The following is a 17,421-nucleotide window of genomic DNA, read 5'->3' as shown; positions in this document are numbered from 1 at the left end:
TGTGTGGAACCATCCAATTTGTTGTTAAACGACCAATTTACCGGTTTAGAACTTGCACCGATTATTGACTTGAACCGAACCCGACTCGAACCCGAGAATTACCCTAACCCGTTTTAACCCGTGAAAACCTGAATTAAACCTTACCTATTGTTCACTCAACCCGAATGTAACCCGACCTATTATTAACCCGATCCAAACCCGATTAGAAGTATGACCCGACATAACCTGACTCAAGCATGACCCAACCCAAACCCGACCCGCTTAGACTATGGAATTAATCCGAATTGACTTGACCTGACCCGAGTTGACCCGACTCACTCTTACCCGATTCAAAGCCGACTTGTTTACCCGAATTGACAGCTCTATGTGCCAAGTCTCTCTGCCCTTTTTTTGCTGGAATAGTGTGCAAACATTACAGATATTTGGTCACTGAGGATCTGAAATAGCATTGTAAATGAACAAAAATCTTTCAAGTTCCCTTGGGATGGAATTGAATAAACTTCAATTTGATTTGTTTTTGTGACAGCTTGTGGTGGCTGGTGCAGTAATGTAATGGACTATTTGTTACAGAAAGTTATGGATTTTTGTGTTTTTGAGAAGAACATTGTATTGATTTATTGTGTAGAATTATGATTTTGTGGTCAATGTTCTGATATGGTTGTGACTTGTGAGGTATTCTGAATGGTAAATGGCCCCATTGGACCAACTTCAGCATGGTTGCATAGCTGCTGTGACAAAATGTTTGTTTGAGGGGCAATGAATACTAGCACTGCTCCCTTTTTTTTTTCTTTCTTTTTCCTTTCTATATCATCACTGAAATCAAATCGTTCAAAGTACTGGTACTAGTCCCTTTGGCCTTTTTAACTCATGTCTTGGTGGCAAAGGAGTGCCTTGTTAAAATGTCTGCTTTCTTTTTATTTTTTTATTTTTTATTTTCATTTTTATTTTTGTAAAAATATTGACAACTTGATTTCCCAGGATAACTTTAGTAGTGGTTCATCACTTGTGGTTCTAATACAGCCATTTCCACAACAGTTTTCTTGTCAGTTTCATAATTTTAGAAGCTAACAAATTTATCAACTTTTAGGCTCGTGCTGTTCGACGTGACAATTCGGCCAAGAAGGATTTGCCAATGACAAATCTGGTCGATCAGGTGAGAGAATTATTGGACACAATTCAACAAAACTTGTTTGATGTTGCAAAGGAGAAGAGAGATGCCTGTGTTAAACAAGTTAGGACGTGGGAAGAGTTTGTTGAAGCATTGGCACAAAAGAAACTTATATTAGCTCCTTGGTGTGATGAAGAGGTAACATGGATTTTACTTAATATTTGAGTTCATATTTTCTGAAAGTTCACTTTATCTTCAATCTTCTGATTTTTTCAAGTTAGTATAGATGTTACTATCTCATGATTGGAATAATCATCTTGATCATGTTCTTTGCATGGTTTGATGTAATCTAATTGGTTCAACTTAAGTAAAATCTAATACATGGTGTCCCCCCCCCCCCCCCCCCACCCCAAAAAAAAAAAAAAAAAAAAAAAAAAGCTCAAGATCCACCAAATGTGATTTTGAAAGTGCTGCAACTTAGATTGTTTTTTCGTCTCTTCAGGAAGTTGAGAAAGAGGTCAAAGTGCGGACAAAAGGAGAAATAGGGGCCGCGAAGACTTTGTGCTCACCATTTGATCAGCCAGCACTGGAACTTGTCATTTCTTTAGACAACTTTATGGCTGATTCTAAGCTCCTGCATTGTAGTGACTCGTCTGATCTTAGAACTGATAATTTTTTTTTCTACATTGGTGCTCATTTAATTATAGTGTTCTTTTGCTGTCTTAATATAGTGGAAGTGATTTATACCATTTCTCAGGTACCCTTTGCTTCGCTTCTGGAAAGCCAGCTAAGAAGTGGTCGTATTGGGGCAGAAGTTACTAAATTATGATCATTGTTATCTTGGACATACTGAAGGATGGATTGAAGATTTACAACTTTTTTTTTTCTTTCTTTTTGTTCGGCATCTCTCCCAGTGTTTCAAAGTCTACTAGACTGTTTAATCCAAATTCGAGTTAGGATAAGTCCCAAGTGTTGCTACATTTGCAGGGCTTACACTTGCGACGTTCGATTAGGTTAAAACAATTGTTACCAACTGATCCAAGCATTCTTAGAAACATGTCTATCATCCTTATCAACACACATTAACCTGTACATATTTGTTGTTTAAATTCATCTTCTCCATTCATTTACTCCCAGATATGGTTGCTATAACTTATTTCATTACTTCGTCGTCAAATTTTGATTTTATGAAAACCTTTAAACCTGATTTTATTTAAACATAATATGAGTGTCCTTACCCTTTAACCCTTTCTGGCAAACTTCAGAATCATGAAAGTTTTCTACGGAGTATTGGTCAAAGGCATTTTGTTATTTTAGAAACATGTTCAGACTATAGTACTAGTATATGACATGTTTCTAATAGAGTACAAGAAACATGTATAGATTACCAGTATAAAAGAAGGCAACAATATTGGTTTTAGAGAAGCTTATCCTATATATTGTAATTACAATTAGAGCTGTTTGTATTGGTACAAAATGTATGAAAAATGAAGTGAAAAATTCAAAGAATTTAGATTCCATTAAAAATGAGACATCTCTGCTGTACAACAAAAGAAGTGAAAACTGAGTCCGTGTGATTGATGAAAATGCAAGAGCTTGCTTCAGAAAAAGATATCAGATTGCTTCGATTGTGCTTTAAGGTCTTTCAATTTCTTCAAAATGTTGGTGAAATAATCTTGCAAGTATTTTTCCAAAGTAACGATGTCTTTTGGATCCACACCAAGAAGTTGATAGGTCTCTGCCATTGGAGCTGAGAACACCATGTCGCTCGAGAGTACCTAACAGTTTCCAAGTAGGTGGTTAATTGCCTCAGTACTGATTTCAAGTAATAGCTGATCTTATCAGTTATCTCCATTAATTTATGTATTTTTTTATTCCCCATTTGGTGAGTATTTCCATGTTTGTGGAGTCTATTAAACCCTTTTATCAGATAATACGATTAAAGAAATAAGAACGAAAGTGAAAGACAAATAGAATCATCTACAAGTTCCCATGCATTTGAATCCACCAGAATAAGTGAGAGCAACTGAGCAAGATAGGTCCATGTTGCATTGTTGCCATCCTTACTGACAAACAATAATAAAATTACCCCAGAAATGTTTTTACCTCTGAAAAGGCCAATCTATCGGCAACGTCACTAGTCCACTGAAAGAATCGAGTCAGCTGGCGAGTTGTTTTTAAGACGGAAACAGGGACTGTTGTCACATTGGCATCTTGTCCTGCTAGCCTCTCACATAGCGTTATCACCTAGTAACAGCAAGACCTTTTCAGTAAATATTATCCCACATAAAATTTTTAAAAGGAACTCATTCATATCATTGAGGATTTGAGTCCAACCGATTTATTCAACAACAATAGAGTTTCTTATTATGCAATTTTCTTTAGGGTGATATTGTATAAAAATGCGTAATTTGAAAAGAGAATGGGGAGAAAAAGAAGGAAATGCTACCGCAAGCAAGGATGAGAGTACAAATAAAGAATCACCAACTAGGACTATTGATGAAGAAACTCAACAGACAACTAATGTCCTAAAACCAAAGTCATAATTTAAGTACCTCTTGTGTTGTCCATGCACGAGGTCCAGCAAACGTGAGAAGCTTCCCTTTAAGATTCTCATTGCGCAAGGCAATGAATGTTAGTCGAGCTATATCCTGGGAAATAAGGTTAATTAAGTTAAAAAGATCAAAAGAATCTTGTCTAGTAGACTACAAGAGATGTGGAATCAAGTAATCGACTCCTCTGTAAAAAGACCTGAGTGTCCATATAAGCTATCCTTGTCGGGGCATCAGTTCCCCAGACAGACTTCTCTTCCAATATTGGCACAGCATACTGCCCAATAAGGCCCTGAAAATTGGAAGAACAGTGGCAAAGTTAATACCGATGGCTGCGAAATTCAACTTGGTATGGGCACTTGCACAGTTGCACTTCCAAAGCCAGGTTTAAAAAGATGTAGAGGAATACATTTTTACAGTATTCTTGCCAAAAATAACTCATTTTTAAAAAACCACAAGTAAAAATAATATTCTATCAATATTTCAAATTTCGTAATAGTAAGGGGAAGAGATAATAGTCCCAAAAATGTCACTAGGGCTAATTTCTACCAAATGCTTTTCTATGTCCAAGTTTTAGATAAAGAATAATAGTATAATACTTGGTGTGTCAAAGGTACAGAGACCAAACTAATTCTACGTAAACAATTACTTGAAAATTAAAGCCATCCAGTTAATTTATAATCTTGCCATATGAAAATTAAATCATCCACTTAAGCTTTACTCTTTCCTGACTTTACCTGCATGAAGCCGCATAATCTTATTGTAATATGGTTCAATCCAGAATCTTGAAGAAATTTCTCAGTGCAATACTTGATCTCCATTAAAGGTACTTCAGGATGCTTGTCACAGTTGTGAATAGAAAAGAACACATACTTTTGGATTCCCATTGCTTTTGCACATTGTATGAGAGCAACTTTGCCTTTCCAATCTACCTAAATTGACAAAGAAACTCAGTTAAGGTTGAAAGTCCATAAAGGTATGCAGGGGTAAATGATAGCTCATGACGTCAAACATCAGACTCTACAGCTAATTACAAGCTTCGTACATTAGATGCCAATTTCTTAAACACGGCTATTTATCTGTCTGTTACTAGACACAAAGCCGAACAGGATAGTATTGCTTTTAAAAGTGCCTAATATCCCTTTACTCAATACGCATGTAAAAAAATTTAAATCAACAAACTAGACCACTAAGCAGAGAAAGGAAGGGAGTTGCGTCTGGCAAGAAAATCCTAATTCAGTCCAGATTTTGGGAAAAATATTTTAATACGGGATGAGTAAATCAACAGTCAACTCCAAAGGCACCAAAATTCTTGTTTCACGAGCAAATAAACAGTTGGTAATACCCTTGGATACATACTGTTTTAATAGGCTCTTCAGGACGTCCAGTGGCACAATCGATAATCGTATGAACCCCCACCAGTGTTGCTGGTATTGTCTCTGGTTTGCTCAGGTCTGCCTGTGCAAACATTAATCTGTTATCAGTGTACAAAGAATAGGAGCATAACTTAAAAATTAGGTTGTGCTGACTAAATTATGTATTTTAATAAGAAAGAAACTCCAATATAAGTTCCAGCACCAAATTGTTTTTTGGGGGGAGGGTAGGGAGGACCTTGTCTTCCCTGGGGAAAACTCAGAAAAGTGAGTCCTTCCAAAAGATAGGCACGTCATTTATTATATGAAATAGAGTGTCTTACATTGACAACAATTGCACCCCAGTCACGAAGGAAATCAGCAGGAGCAGGTCGAGGCCTCACAAGACAGCGTACATCATAGCCTTCATCCAGTGCCCGTCTTACAACTTGCCTTCCAAGAGTCCCAGTAGCACCAACAACCAATATACTAGTCGGCCTGACAGGTGTACCAGGAGCATAATTAGTCGATGCAGCTGGCTGCGCGGTGCACTTAATTAAGGGCGGGGCATAAGATCTTCCTGAAATAAATGTCACTCGTATTGAGCCTGATATTAAAGCACTCTCTTGCATTTTAAAGTTCAAGTAAATCCCAACAATTCATGATTTTACTTCATCTTCTTCTGCTGTAATGCTTATAAGCTAACACCCACGAGTCCACGATCAATGTCTATAACATCATTATAACAGCTTTGATTCCCATTCCGTCTCTCCAACTACAACTTAGAGTGAATTTTGGTATCTAACAGCACTCCAGTGCACACCTTAAAATTACCAAGAGACTGAGAGTTTGAAAACTTTATAGTAGTCGTTCGAAATATGACTATGATAGTCATATTATTTAATCATTAAAAATACTATTTCAAACGACCACTATAAAAAAACACCATGAGAATCAAAACATAATGATCAACACTTAACCAATAATCCACATGAGCCAAATATAACAACCCACACAGCACAATAGACAATTGGTTTGCGTGTTTAGAGAGCCATAAGGACGGGTGATGAGAATCAATCCCCGGATTTCTAGAACCGGGAGGGAAGCTCTAACCAACCGAGCAGCTATCCTCACTCTCATCCACAAAATTTAAATATACTAAATTAAGACAATGTCAACTATGTAAATAAGAATAAAGGGAATAATTAATATAAAATTCGCATTCTCAATTCTAAAACAAAAACATATAATCAATCCCGACTACCACATTTTGCTATTCATTTACAATTGAACGAAATTGAGATGAAACATTCAATTATTCAAACAATAATAGCAAGGAAACTAAAAGGAAATGGAGTAAGAAGTACCAGAAAGAGAGGAGAGAGAAAAAGAAGGAGAAATTCTGAAGTTTTGAAAGCTAAGATTGGATTTCCAAGACAACAAATTGGGGCACCCTAAATGGTGGTGGAGCTCCGGTGGAGTAGCTACTTGTGCAGGAAGTCTTCCCGCCATTGTTGCTCTCTCTTCGATTCTTCAGGTTATCTGCAGAGATGAGTAGTTGTTCTGAACAGTTGGAATTTGGAGAAGAGAAGAGAAGAGAAGAAGAAACAAGTGGACGAAAAAGGGTCATCACATATACTGATATTAGTCTTGCCACGTCCCTCTCTTTCTATTCTTTCTGGATTACGTTTTTTTCTCTCTTGGAAGTGTTAATTCGGATCACTAGGTCGGCTTCAACAGGGTCTAGTCGAGTTATTTTAATTGGGGTTTGGATCATGTTATATCATTGTGTCTATTCAAATATTCAGGTTGATTTTTTTAATTGGGTCATTTTTGGGTTTGATCGGGTCTTATACGAATTATCTAATCCAAAAATAAACTTATGTTGGTAATTTAAATATTAAAAATGTATATTTTGTGAGATGTGTTTAATTGGTTTCAATGTGAATGTTTCTAAATATAGTGCTATACTCCATACTCCATACAAAGTATTCCGTATGTTTTTATTTTTGAATGCATAAATAATCAAATTGTGCATTAGAGAAGACATAAAATAAAATACAAATATTAACATTTTATTTTTTGAGGGAAAATACAAATATTAACATTAACATAGTATTAAAATAACAAAATAGCCTAATAATATTGAAGGTTTAGTGGCCCTTCATAATAATGTTAAGAGTGATCTTTCAAATAATACGGAGTATTAATCATCAAAATAAGTTAGAGACAAAAGAGAGAGAGAGAGGAAAAAAAAAAAAAAAAAAAAAAAAAAAAAAGCTTAATGTAGTACGGAGTAATTTTCACACCGATATATTTTTGTATATAAAGATTATAAACATGTACTGATTTACATGTATGTTTTCCAAAATAATAAAATTCTGTGTAAGTCCTATAATTTCTCTTTGCTAGTCTATCCTGTATCAAATGCTACCTTGAGAAAAGTATAACCCCTTTTAACACTAGACCAGAACTAAAAGCAAAAAATTGGTAAAAAAAAAAAACTGCCCTGAGAAAATTTTCACTTTGTATATTCAGTTGCCTCTAATGTACAAGCTTATCTTGAGGCTCAAACACTTTGTCATTTACAGAAACCGGGAAGTCGAAACTGGAACTTTCTTCTGTGCTAGCCAGGAAAGGCCATTCTGTACAAGTTGTATTCACACGTCGCTGCTGTCTGCTGCTCAAATCAATGCAAGACAAATTCAGTTACGATAGGACCAGGTGAAGAACAGAGAAGCTGCTAAGAAAGGTAATTTTTCTGAGCCATTTAATCTGAAAGGAACTCCTCTAGTTCTGGTTGATCCGATGTCAGGATAGTATTTGGATCCCTATTAATGCCGCGAGGCAGTTCTCTTTCTGGGAGGTTATTTTCATTATCTAAATCTTCTTGATCAGCCAATTCTTGTTCATCCTCAATATTCTGGTAATCATTTATTTCACCTGTATCGAAACCTCCTGTGCTATATTCTTTCCCTTTCTGATACATGGTGGCTGGATTATCCTGAAGATCATAGACTGGAATGTTGGGCAAGGAGCTTTCACAAATGCAAGACGAAGGATTTTCATGGAACTCGCCTTTTCCTGGTTTTACCTCTTTTGGTTCACCCATAAAGCCGACCTGATGAGTTCTAATTCCCAAAGCAAACCCTTCCCACGTCATATTGTTCAGGTTCAAGAACAGACGGGATATCTTTTTAGCATTTGGGCGTATAGTAGGCTTGTGACCATAGTATCTCCTGAACCAGAGAAATACATGTTTTAGTTGCATGCTTTTCAACAACTTAATTATCTCCATAGTGACTAGCATGATTACACTGTTGTTAGCAAAGTTGATTTGAGGTAGAATACATACCTTCTTCCTGCTAAAATCCTGGCCATGTTACCATTGTTATTGGTAACAAATACATCACTCTCATCAGAAACGATGAAATCTAAAGCAGCCATCCGAGCAGAATATGGTGCAAATGGTGCCAGCTCCTCCTGACTGGCTAGAGTGTCTTTAGAATGGAAATTAGGGAAGAGCGCCCTAAGAGGTGCCAAAGTATCTTCTCCACCATAGACCTCTCCAGATGCCACGTATATATGTACATCACTGTTGTAGCCAAGTGCTCTCAGCATGAGACCAACTTCCTCTGGAGTGAGTGGGCATTTTCCCTGCCTTCTCTGCTTGTCAGGGTTACTTTTCTGTCCACATTTTCAATGGTTTTCTTAGAAATGGTTTAGCTAATTTCTGCATGTACAAACAGATATATGCACATTGAAACTCACATGTAATGTTTTCCACCGTTTTCGTATCGCACCAAGTTCTGCCTTTTCTTTCTCTCCACCACCATAATCACAACCCGAGAATGCAAGCATGTCAGGCTCAAACCTGTGGCATAAGATATATATATATATCAACGGATTGACCTACATTATTTTTATAGTGAGATTCAGAATTTGGTCAAGGGCCACTAATGAGTAATTGTATGACCTAAACTATTCTTACAGTGAAGTTCGGAATTTGTTCAAGGACCACTAATGACTCTATCAACAAACAATGTCTAGCAGTTATGCAGTAGGACAGAACAAATACAAACACATATTTTAATACAAAGTATATAATAAAACAGATATAGAATTAGAAGGGGCAGATTCACTAAAAAGGGGGAAATTTTTTTAACATTAACATAGAAATGTGCAATCTGGTTGGCAATTATGACTTTAGGAGCAACATCCTTTTCATAATATAACTGACGGTCACAATAAACGTATTTATGAATTTGAAAATAGAATCAGATATAGCACTATAACAGAATTCTAAAGATTTGCTACAATCTTACCTCAAGTGCAGGGCAATAAAATGTTCACTTCTCATCCTCATTCTTTCAACTAGCTTTCTTCCCATCTCAACAATGGGATCAGTGAACTTTAAAGCATGGTAATTAACCCTACATCTTAGCTTTTGTAAATCTGTCTCCAGGACATTTGATAGCCTGTAATCAAATTTTGTCAGCTGTACAGCCTGCACAGCAAAGAAGTCAGTCATCAAAATCCATTAACTCAACAGCACACACGAAAGGCTACAAACTTTTAAGTTATAACATAACCCAATCACTTCAATATAGAAGTAACAACGCACAAACTATATTGATTATGAAAATGCTCCTTCATAAAATAGTTTATGCGCGCGCACACACACACACACACTACTTGAGTGATCAATTAAGTATGTTCCATGTTGTCAAATCACATAATTGAAATGGGAAGGGGAACTTTACATCAGAGAAGTTGACATATTTCCTCCAAAGAGAAATACACTTTGCAGAAAACAATACTCACATGCTTCTTTTTGAGAAGGGGTAAGATTCGATTCAGGTAGTATTTAGGACTGGACTTCCTAGGAACTCGAGTGCGGACTGGAGTAAGAACCTTTCCTCCGACCATTGGAAGCTGCTTTAGAATTTTGACATCATTCGAAAGAAATGATATAAACCAATCAACATCAAATATGTCGCCAAAATCACTGCATGCACAATAAAGCGGATAGAGTAAGACATAAGAAGACAGTGCTGATGTTTGTTTTCCTTTCTAGGCCAATGAACTAATCAGTTGATTGGTAAATGCTAGGAAAGAGTCAAAACAAACCTTGCATCCTTCCAGTAAGATTTCTGGTCCAGATTGGGAACGATAAGTGTGGCATTTAAGATATAGGCAGCAACAACGGCATCTGTAATCTGTTCCATTATGAGCATGAAACAGTTCATATTTGTTAGCAAAATTGCAGTTCAAGTGCTAAAGCATATCCAAAGCATGATTAATGAAAAGAGCACAATGGATTTGATAAGAAAGATTCTGATGACAATTCTTTTCTTAAAACTGGAGCAAATTGAGTAAATAGTGTCATAGTAAGCTACATGGTTTATTATCCTATAATATCATCGGGCTGTACTTCCTTAAGAAGCATAAGCATCCAATGAGCTAGTCAAGACAAGGTTTGGTGGGGACTATGATTAACAACAGGTTTTAATAGAAATTTTAGGTTAGGTTATCTGATTAGAAGACTAGCCAAAAGTTGATCCCTTCCTCTAATGTGACAATTATTGTACAGGATTGTCAATAGCGCGAAAATAGCATGCCCTACCCATGTGTTCTAGAAATTCAAAAATTGAAGAAGTATCCAAAATGGGATGGTCCCAACAATTCTAATCTTATTCGTTTAACCTTAGTCTTTGATGGCTTAAGACTCGAAAACAACTGTAAACATGAACGAATCTAAAAATAAGACAAGCTCAAATAAACAACAAAAATGACTGATGCAAACTGTAGCACATTCTCCGCTCTTCAAAGACCTTTTACTTTTCGTTTAAGTCCGTTGTTTGAGATCATCCTAATCTATTTTATTCCGCTTTGGCAAGAAAAAATCCTCTATTACCATTACAACTTTCATTTTCCGTCACATTCCAATGGCCCCATTTTCCCTTAGTTACATTGATATTGTAACTAAGAAGCCGATTACGGACTGAGGAAGTACTTAACTTCCAAATATGTGATATCATACAAAACTTTAAACTCCTTTTATTGAAAAGCAGCTAGAATAACCAATTCCTTAAGCAAAATTGAAGCTCCTTACACGCTATCCTCTTATACCAACCAAAAGAGGTACTCCATACTAATTTCAGACTATGATTGCATACAAAAACCTTTTTTTGTACATTGCACACGTAAAACTTTAGGTATTTATAATTGACTTTTGATAACCAATTAACCACTAATATTAATATGGCATTCGTCTCACTCTCACATCAACCTAACTACTTACCGAATATTACTAATTATTACTGGTTACAATAGATTAACAACATGATCATCTTTACGTACATGTAAAATTATTCATCGTCCCTAAAAGTTCTTCCTGTTTGGACACTTCTAGACATGCGGCGATTATCAGTAATTAAATAAATTGCAAAAATAAAATAAAAAAACTCACCCCTGTTCTTTGTTGATTTAATCCTCCGCTTGTCGAAATTAACAAGTATCTATCAGGTTCAGTCTTCTCATCCGCCGCTAAATTAAACAGAAATTAAAAACTTAAAATCAAAATCAATAAACAGTGAAAATTTAATTAAAATTTGAGTTTAAAATTATGAAACTAGTTAATAATCACGAAATTAATCAAGTAGAGCTATTGTCTATTGATTTTATTACCAAATAAAAAATGTAACAACTAAAAATTTTCCATATTAAGAGGAGGAGAGAGAAAGTGAGATTTTACAGAGAAATTTATTGCTGACATTGCTGCAACCATAGTACAATCCCGACGAATTCGTGCTCCAAAGATCACGTCGTAGACTTACAACGCCACTCTGTAATCCATTTTTCACAAACAAATTTCAAAATTTCAAAAATAAAAATAAAAAACTACAATTATATTAAAACTATGAAACGTGTTGCAATCAACTTACCTTCGTATAGTCATCAATCAAATCATCATCCTGAAATAAAATTAATTCATCAGACAAAAAAAAACAATTTATAAAAAAAAAGTAAAAAAAGAGAGAGAATGAGTACAAGGTGGTGGTGGTTATGGCGGCGGTCGGAAAAAGGAAGAGAGAGGAGAGAGAAAGAGACAACAAAAACAAAGAGCAAACCAAACAAAACAGGCAAAAAAATCCGGCGATGACGATGATGATGATAACGATAACGGTAACTATTCCGGCGAATGATGAAGACACTACCACCGGCGGCGGCGGCGGAGATGCCAGATTTCTTCGGCGAAGAAGAAGAGAGAGAATGACGGATTAACGAGAGAAAGCAGAGCAATGGTTGTTGAAATTGATGTTTGTTATTATTATTGTTACCAATATTCCTCTGTAACACCATTTTCGTTGTTTCTCTCTCTTCTTTCAATTTTTCCGACGGAAAATAACGCCGGAGTTTTTTTCCGTTGGGTTTTGGGTTTTTTAAATTTATTTTTTAAAGTTGAGAAAGTTGTAATTTTGGGAGGGTTGGAATTTATATATAGTAGCGACTCTCTGAGTATGTCTTTCCGTGCTACAGGGGTTTTGCAGATATTAGAGTGAGTCTAATCATAAAATGACAAATTTAGATTAACATTATCTTTTTATTTATTTATTTAATTTAATAAATAAATGAGTTCTCTATTACAGTGTAATGTTGTGGTGAGATAATATAATTGTTTGTTGAGGATTCTTTGCTTAATGTGTGCTGGCTTCGGCTGCTATACTAACCTCATTTTTGTGTTTTTTGAATGAATTTATTCATAATTATATTGCCTAATCACCTGCCTCATCTGATTTATATTGTTATTATGGATACCTAAGTTTGGACTGATGAAATTTTAAAGTGATTGTAGTGGTTATGAGGAGAACTAATATGCTCATACTTCATGATTAGTAATATACCAAATTTTTGTAGGTTACAATCTCATAATCAAAGCGAAAATGTCATCGCAATTATTAATGAATGTCACTACCGTGTTTAGTGTTAGCATGCTTGTTAATCTTCTCTCTATACCTTATAATAATATGTGTATTTGTGTCTTAAGTTGTTACTACTCATCAATCTTATGCAATAACAACTAATTATTCGTCACTATCATATAATCCCTTTTAGTGATAATTTTAATTATCGCTTTACGAATATATTGCTCTACAAAAAATTAATAAAGACGTATGTTAAGCAATCACCTTCCATATCCCTCGCTCTATGTGTGTTATTTCTATCATCACTTATGCCAATTGGCTAATGTCAATGATTTATTAAAAAATTAGCTACTAATAACTTAATTGCCTATTCATAAAACATTAAATTCAAAAACCAATTATCAATGATATATTAATGTTAGAGATATGATATATCAATATATGTGTAATATATTTTCCGTATAGATATTGTTATGAGAATGATATACTATGTATTTAGTATTATTTAAAATATTATTTAGAGAATATATTTTTGTTTATCTTTATGATCCTAGATTTTGTATAAATACTCTACCTATTTGATAATCAAGCCTTTCAATCTTTCATTCTCTAAATTTGTCAATTTATAAGTTCCTTGAGAGAGGTATAAGATCAATTGAAGAAATTGACTTACCATTTGTAACTAATAAAAAAAAAAGTCTTACTCGTAATCTTAATAGATAATTTTTTTTTTGAGGGGGGATTAAAATTCATTAATAATAAGTCATACGGCACTTACATAAGAAAACGTAATCGAACAATACAAAGACAATTGAACTAATTACAAGTTCAAAATAAAATAAAGTACAATTGCACGCGTAAATTGACTTCTTGAAATACCCTTGTCTCATATAACGCTGTCCTATGCTGCCTCTTGCAAGGGGTCTGTCAATAAGTTGTAGTTTCTGACGTGAACCTTCATTGACTTAGAAGCCTGTACTCCTCGACCAGAATTCAAATTTTATGTAGAGTTTCTAACCATGCATTATCTTAATAGATAATTAATTACTGCACAATCTAAAAATAATTATATGTAGAGTTTCTAACCATGCATTATGTTAATCAAAAGATAAAGTAGGTTAATATCATATGCAGTAACAAATTTTTGTTCATTTATTAGACCTGTATGACTAATATATTCCGATCCCCACCTTATTTCATTTCATTAAGTATAAACAAGTTCAAATCATTTTTTTTTTTGAAGGAAACAGTTTAAGATTAGTAATTTGTATTAAAAAATTGTGTTAACTTGATTAACTATTAATAATGATTATCATAATACATCTAACTAGTCACCCATTCCCATTCAAACAATAAGTTATTAAGTTATGATATGTTCCAACAATATGGTTCATACGAATTTTTCACTATTATGGAGTATACAATTTCAACATGCATCTCATCTTAGGGCCTGTTCATATTTACTGAGCTGAACTGAACTGAACTGAATTAAACTGATTGGAGCTGAACTGAACTGAACTAAGCTGAAATGAATATTTTATGAGAGAGGGAAATTAAGAGCTGAACTGATTGGAGCTGAACTGAATTGAAAATAAGTAAATATGAACAGACCCTTAATCCAAGTTTAAAAATATCTACCTTTACAACAAAAATAAACTACGCTAATCATGGATCCGTTTATGTGAGATAATGTGGATTACAAAACATAATCACACCAATGTTACAAATTCCCTTTTATGTGAGACATTGAAAATTATAAGTCATAATTACTCCAATTATACAAATTCAAAATGTTAATTATTCAAATTATCAAATGGTAATCCATAAAATGTACTGGTAACGTTTATGGTCTCCTTTGAGGTGGGGTCTAAAATCTAAAGCACTAATTAAGTACGTTTTGATTTCTTTGTAATTACTACACCCCTTAACTTTTCAACAGATTTTTGTTTAAGTTTCCCGGCAATCCAGCAATATCTTTGTAATTTTGTAACTGTCCTTTGCTCCCTTCACGTCACGTGCTTTAAACGTGCCTTCAAGCTTTTAGCCTTTAACATTTTTTTCCCACAATTAATTGCAAATTGTTGGATTTTTTCCACGTCATTGACAACTCAAAGACCAAAATACCCTCCTATTTTACTGCTAACAGAGTCGCAGAGCAATACACATGCACTACCTGGGCGCGTTAGGTAGAATCTTTCTTCTTCTTCTCCTTTTTTTTGTTTTGTTTTTTTTGGATTTTATTCTAGCTTTTGTGTTTGAATAATTCTATGTTATCTTGGTTGTTAATTAATCTATTAATATTTTTGTGCAACTTGTGAATCTTATTTTGCAATTTGGTTTCGATCAATTATTTAACAAGGTTTGGTGCTTTGGTCATCACTTCAATAACGAGTAATGCTAAGAATTTTAAATTTTCAACATTTGAAAATATAATGTATGTATAGAGATTGTATCAAACTGACATACTTCATACTTCTGATTTTAAGTGATACAAGTATATTTAATCTTTTATATGCTTTTTAATGCGATGTATTTATAATTTATGAGAGATAGGATATCATATCATTAGTATTGGAAAAAAAATATGTATGATATATTTTCCGTATTGATCTTATTAGGAGAATAATATATTTATATTTACTTAATCATAAGATATATATTTAAGATATTATTTGAAAATATATATCTTAAAATTTACAGTTAGACTGGTGTATCTTTTAGGGATATTGTTTTCTAACTTATGAGCTTGGATAGGACATATTAGATGACTTTAGTTTCTTAGTACTATGGTTTATTACTTCTTACATGCATTTGTTCTTTTTGAAGATTTACCCTCATCAAACAATAACCCGAAACATTGTTTAGACATAAAAACTTGGTATACTACTTGAATTAAATCTGTCCTGTGTTCAATTATAAGGATCATCTAACAATGTTAGCCCCATCAAATGAATAAACTATACATAATGGATAGATTAAGGGCATGTTCTCATTGACTGAACTGAACTGAATTGAATTGAGCTGAATTGAAATGAATATTTTATAAGAGAAGGAAATTAGGAGCTGAACTGAGCTGAATTGAATTGAACTGAATTTCAACGTAAGAGAACATGCCCTAAGTTATTTCCAGTCAATATCGGCAATCTACTAATGATTATGAATTGAATAAGCAATTAATTAATACATTTTTCAAAACTATACCTTTTTTTAATTAAGGTCCCAAAATGATATTCAATAAAGTTGGAATTTAACAAAATCATCATCTTTTGTTATCATTAGACGCAACTAGCAAAATCCTTAATTTGGTAATACGAGTATAATTCAGAGTATCACAGGTAGTATATATAAAAATGTCATCTAGATTCTACCAAAATTTTCATGTATCACCTTTTAATTGCTCATAGATTGTTGCCTGCACTTTGCAAAATAAAAATAAAAATAAAAATCTGAAAATTTTATTCATCTTACTAATCAAGAAAATAAGTCAGAAAAACAGGTGGTAGAAGAAAAAGATGGTTAAAACAATAAAACTTGGCACTTTAATAAGTGGAAAAAATGATGATTTTGGTGGTAGTTGGTTAAAAATTTAAAAGTCTTCAAAATCTCAAAAAACATGAAAAAGTGGTGCCCACTAATGGTTACATTCCATGCATGAAGTTTGATTAGTAGGCCAGGCCGGCAAATTCGTTAGCTAATCAAGATGGTAATGACAAACTAATCCTTTAATTAATGATCCGTACTTGGGTACTTGATATATAAGTTGACCATAGAATCATAGATGCAACACATTACTTGTTTGTTGACTTTTAAATTGGTGAGAGCCATGAGACTTTTTTTTCTCTACCTCTCTGACCTATTCACTTCAACTTAATTTCACTTTAATTTACAGATTTTGTATTATATTTCTTATTTTTTTAGAGAGCCACAAGAGCGGAGGTGAGAAACGATCCCAGGACCTTCTAGAATCGGAAGGGAAGCTCTAACCACTTGAGTTATCCCTCTCTATGTATTATATTACTAAATATTATTATTTTAAAGTGAAGGAAATAGGGTCTAACACTTTGTCGTAAAAGTGTTAGGAAGGATAATACGTTTTTTTTTAAAAAAAAAAACAAAAAGTGATGAAGGAAGTAAAAATCAATCAAACAACAAATTAATAGTAAAACAAAACGTTGCTGACATGATCCTTTCTTCAAATCGTACACATGTCACTCTAACATAAATTTTTTTCCCGCCAATTTTCTATGATGATGTCATTAGTTTTATTTTTTATTTTTATCTAATAAACCTTTCATATGCTTTATCCTTACCGAGTCCTTTTTTTACAGGTATATTTATCACAAATTTTTATATGCGGTCTGTTATACCGTGCGACATGGGTTACTCGAGTTTCTCAGTCAGAGGTTACTTGAGTTTCTCGGTCAGGCGTTACTTGAGTTTTCGGGGTTACTTGAGTTTCTCGGTCAGGGGTTATTTGAGTT

At 34.0% G+C, this 17,421-nt stretch overlaps 3 protein-coding genes across 3 annotated transcripts; 1 reads left to right on the top strand and 2 right to left on the bottom strand.

The window, feature by feature from the left end:
* Positions 1-540: 540 nt before the first annotated feature.
* On the top strand, positions 541-2,222 carry LOC110738556 (proline--tRNA ligase, cytoplasmic-like). The gene is made up of 2 exons (XM_021918959.1): positions 541-1,306; positions 1,611-2,222. Exons 1-2 carry the CDS (start codon positions 1,133-1,135, stop codon positions 1,935-1,937), a joined length of 501 nt encoding a protein of 166 aa, XP_021774651.1. The 5' UTR covers positions 541-1,132; the 3' UTR covers positions 1,938-2,222.
* A 297-nt stretch (positions 2,223-2,519) lies between these two features.
* LOC110738533 (uncharacterized protein ycf39-like) lies at positions 2,520-6,657 on the bottom strand. The gene is made up of 8 exons (XM_021918940.1): positions 6,380-6,657; positions 5,357-5,592; positions 5,020-5,118; positions 4,398-4,592; positions 3,860-3,952; positions 3,664-3,759; positions 3,215-3,355; positions 2,520-2,886 (listed from the first exon to the last, which is right to left on the bottom strand). The coding sequence occupies exons 1-8, from the start codon at positions 6,522-6,524 to the stop codon at positions 2,710-2,712; spliced, it is 1,182 nt and encodes a 393-aa protein (XP_021774632.1). The 5' UTR covers positions 6,525-6,657; the 3' UTR covers positions 2,520-2,709.
* Positions 6,658-7,299: 642 nt separating this feature from the next.
* On the bottom strand, positions 7,300-12,832 carry LOC110738524 (uncharacterized protein At1g04910-like). The gene is made up of 10 exons (XM_021918933.1): positions 12,066-12,832; positions 11,960-11,989; positions 11,770-11,860; positions 11,485-11,561; positions 10,143-10,231; positions 9,837-10,020; positions 9,338-9,519; positions 8,784-8,886; positions 8,368-8,699; positions 7,300-8,251 (listed from the first exon to the last, which is right to left on the bottom strand). Exons 1-10 carry the CDS (start codon positions 12,375-12,377, stop codon positions 7,783-7,785), a joined length of 1,869 nt encoding a protein of 622 aa, XP_021774625.1. The 5' UTR covers positions 12,378-12,832; the 3' UTR covers positions 7,300-7,782.
* Between the last annotated feature and the right edge of the window lie 4,589 nt (positions 12,833-17,421).

The sequence above is a fragment of the Chenopodium quinoa genome, unplaced genomic scaffold, assembly GCF_001683475.1.
Source record: "Chenopodium quinoa cultivar QQ74 unplaced genomic scaffold, ASM168347v1, whole genome shotgun sequence".
Classification (NCBI taxonomy): domain Eukaryota; kingdom Viridiplantae; phylum Streptophyta; class Magnoliopsida; order Caryophyllales; family Amaranthaceae; genus Chenopodium; species Chenopodium quinoa.
The sequence above is the reverse complement of the archived record's forward strand: the minus strand, read 5'-3'. Positions and strand labels throughout refer to the sequence as shown.

What these genes read in the sequence shown, in the direction of transcription:
- LOC110738524 (XM_021918933.1), bottom strand. Translation starts at nt 12,377, where the DNA reads ATGGTGTTACAGAGGAATATTGGTAACAATAATAATAACAAACATCAA. An exon ending in GCCATAACCACCACCACCTT is followed by an intron (nt 11,990 to 12,065) that starts GTACTCATTCTC and finishes ATTTTATTTCAG; the next exon opens with GATGATGATTTGATTGATGA. An exon ending in TCTTACTGGAAGGATGCAAG is followed by an intron (nt 10,021 to 10,142) that starts GTTTGTTTTGAC and finishes TTGTGCATGCAG; the next exon opens with TGATTTTGGCGACATATTTG.
- LOC110738533 (XM_021918940.1), bottom strand. Translation starts at nt 6,524, where the DNA reads ATGGCGGGAAGACTTCCTGCACAAGTAGCTACTCCACCGGAGCTCCAC. An exon ending in TAGCTTATATGGACACTCAG is followed by an intron (nt 3,760 to 3,859) that starts GTCTTTTTACAG and finishes CTTATTTCCCAG; the next exon opens with GATATAGCTCGACTAACATT. An exon ending in ATAGATTGGCCTTTTCAGAG is followed by an intron (nt 2,887 to 3,214) that starts GTAAAAACATTT and finishes GGAAACTGTTAG; the next exon opens with GTACTCTCGAGCGACATGGT.
- LOC110738556 (XM_021918959.1), top strand. Translation starts at nt 1,133, where the DNA reads ATGACAAATCTGGTCGATCAGGTGAGAGAATTATTGGACACAATTCAA. An exon ending in CTCCTTGGTGTGATGAAGAG is followed by an intron (nt 1,307 to 1,610) that starts GTAACATGGATT and finishes TCGTCTCTTCAG; the next exon opens with GAAGTTGAGAAAGAGGTCAA.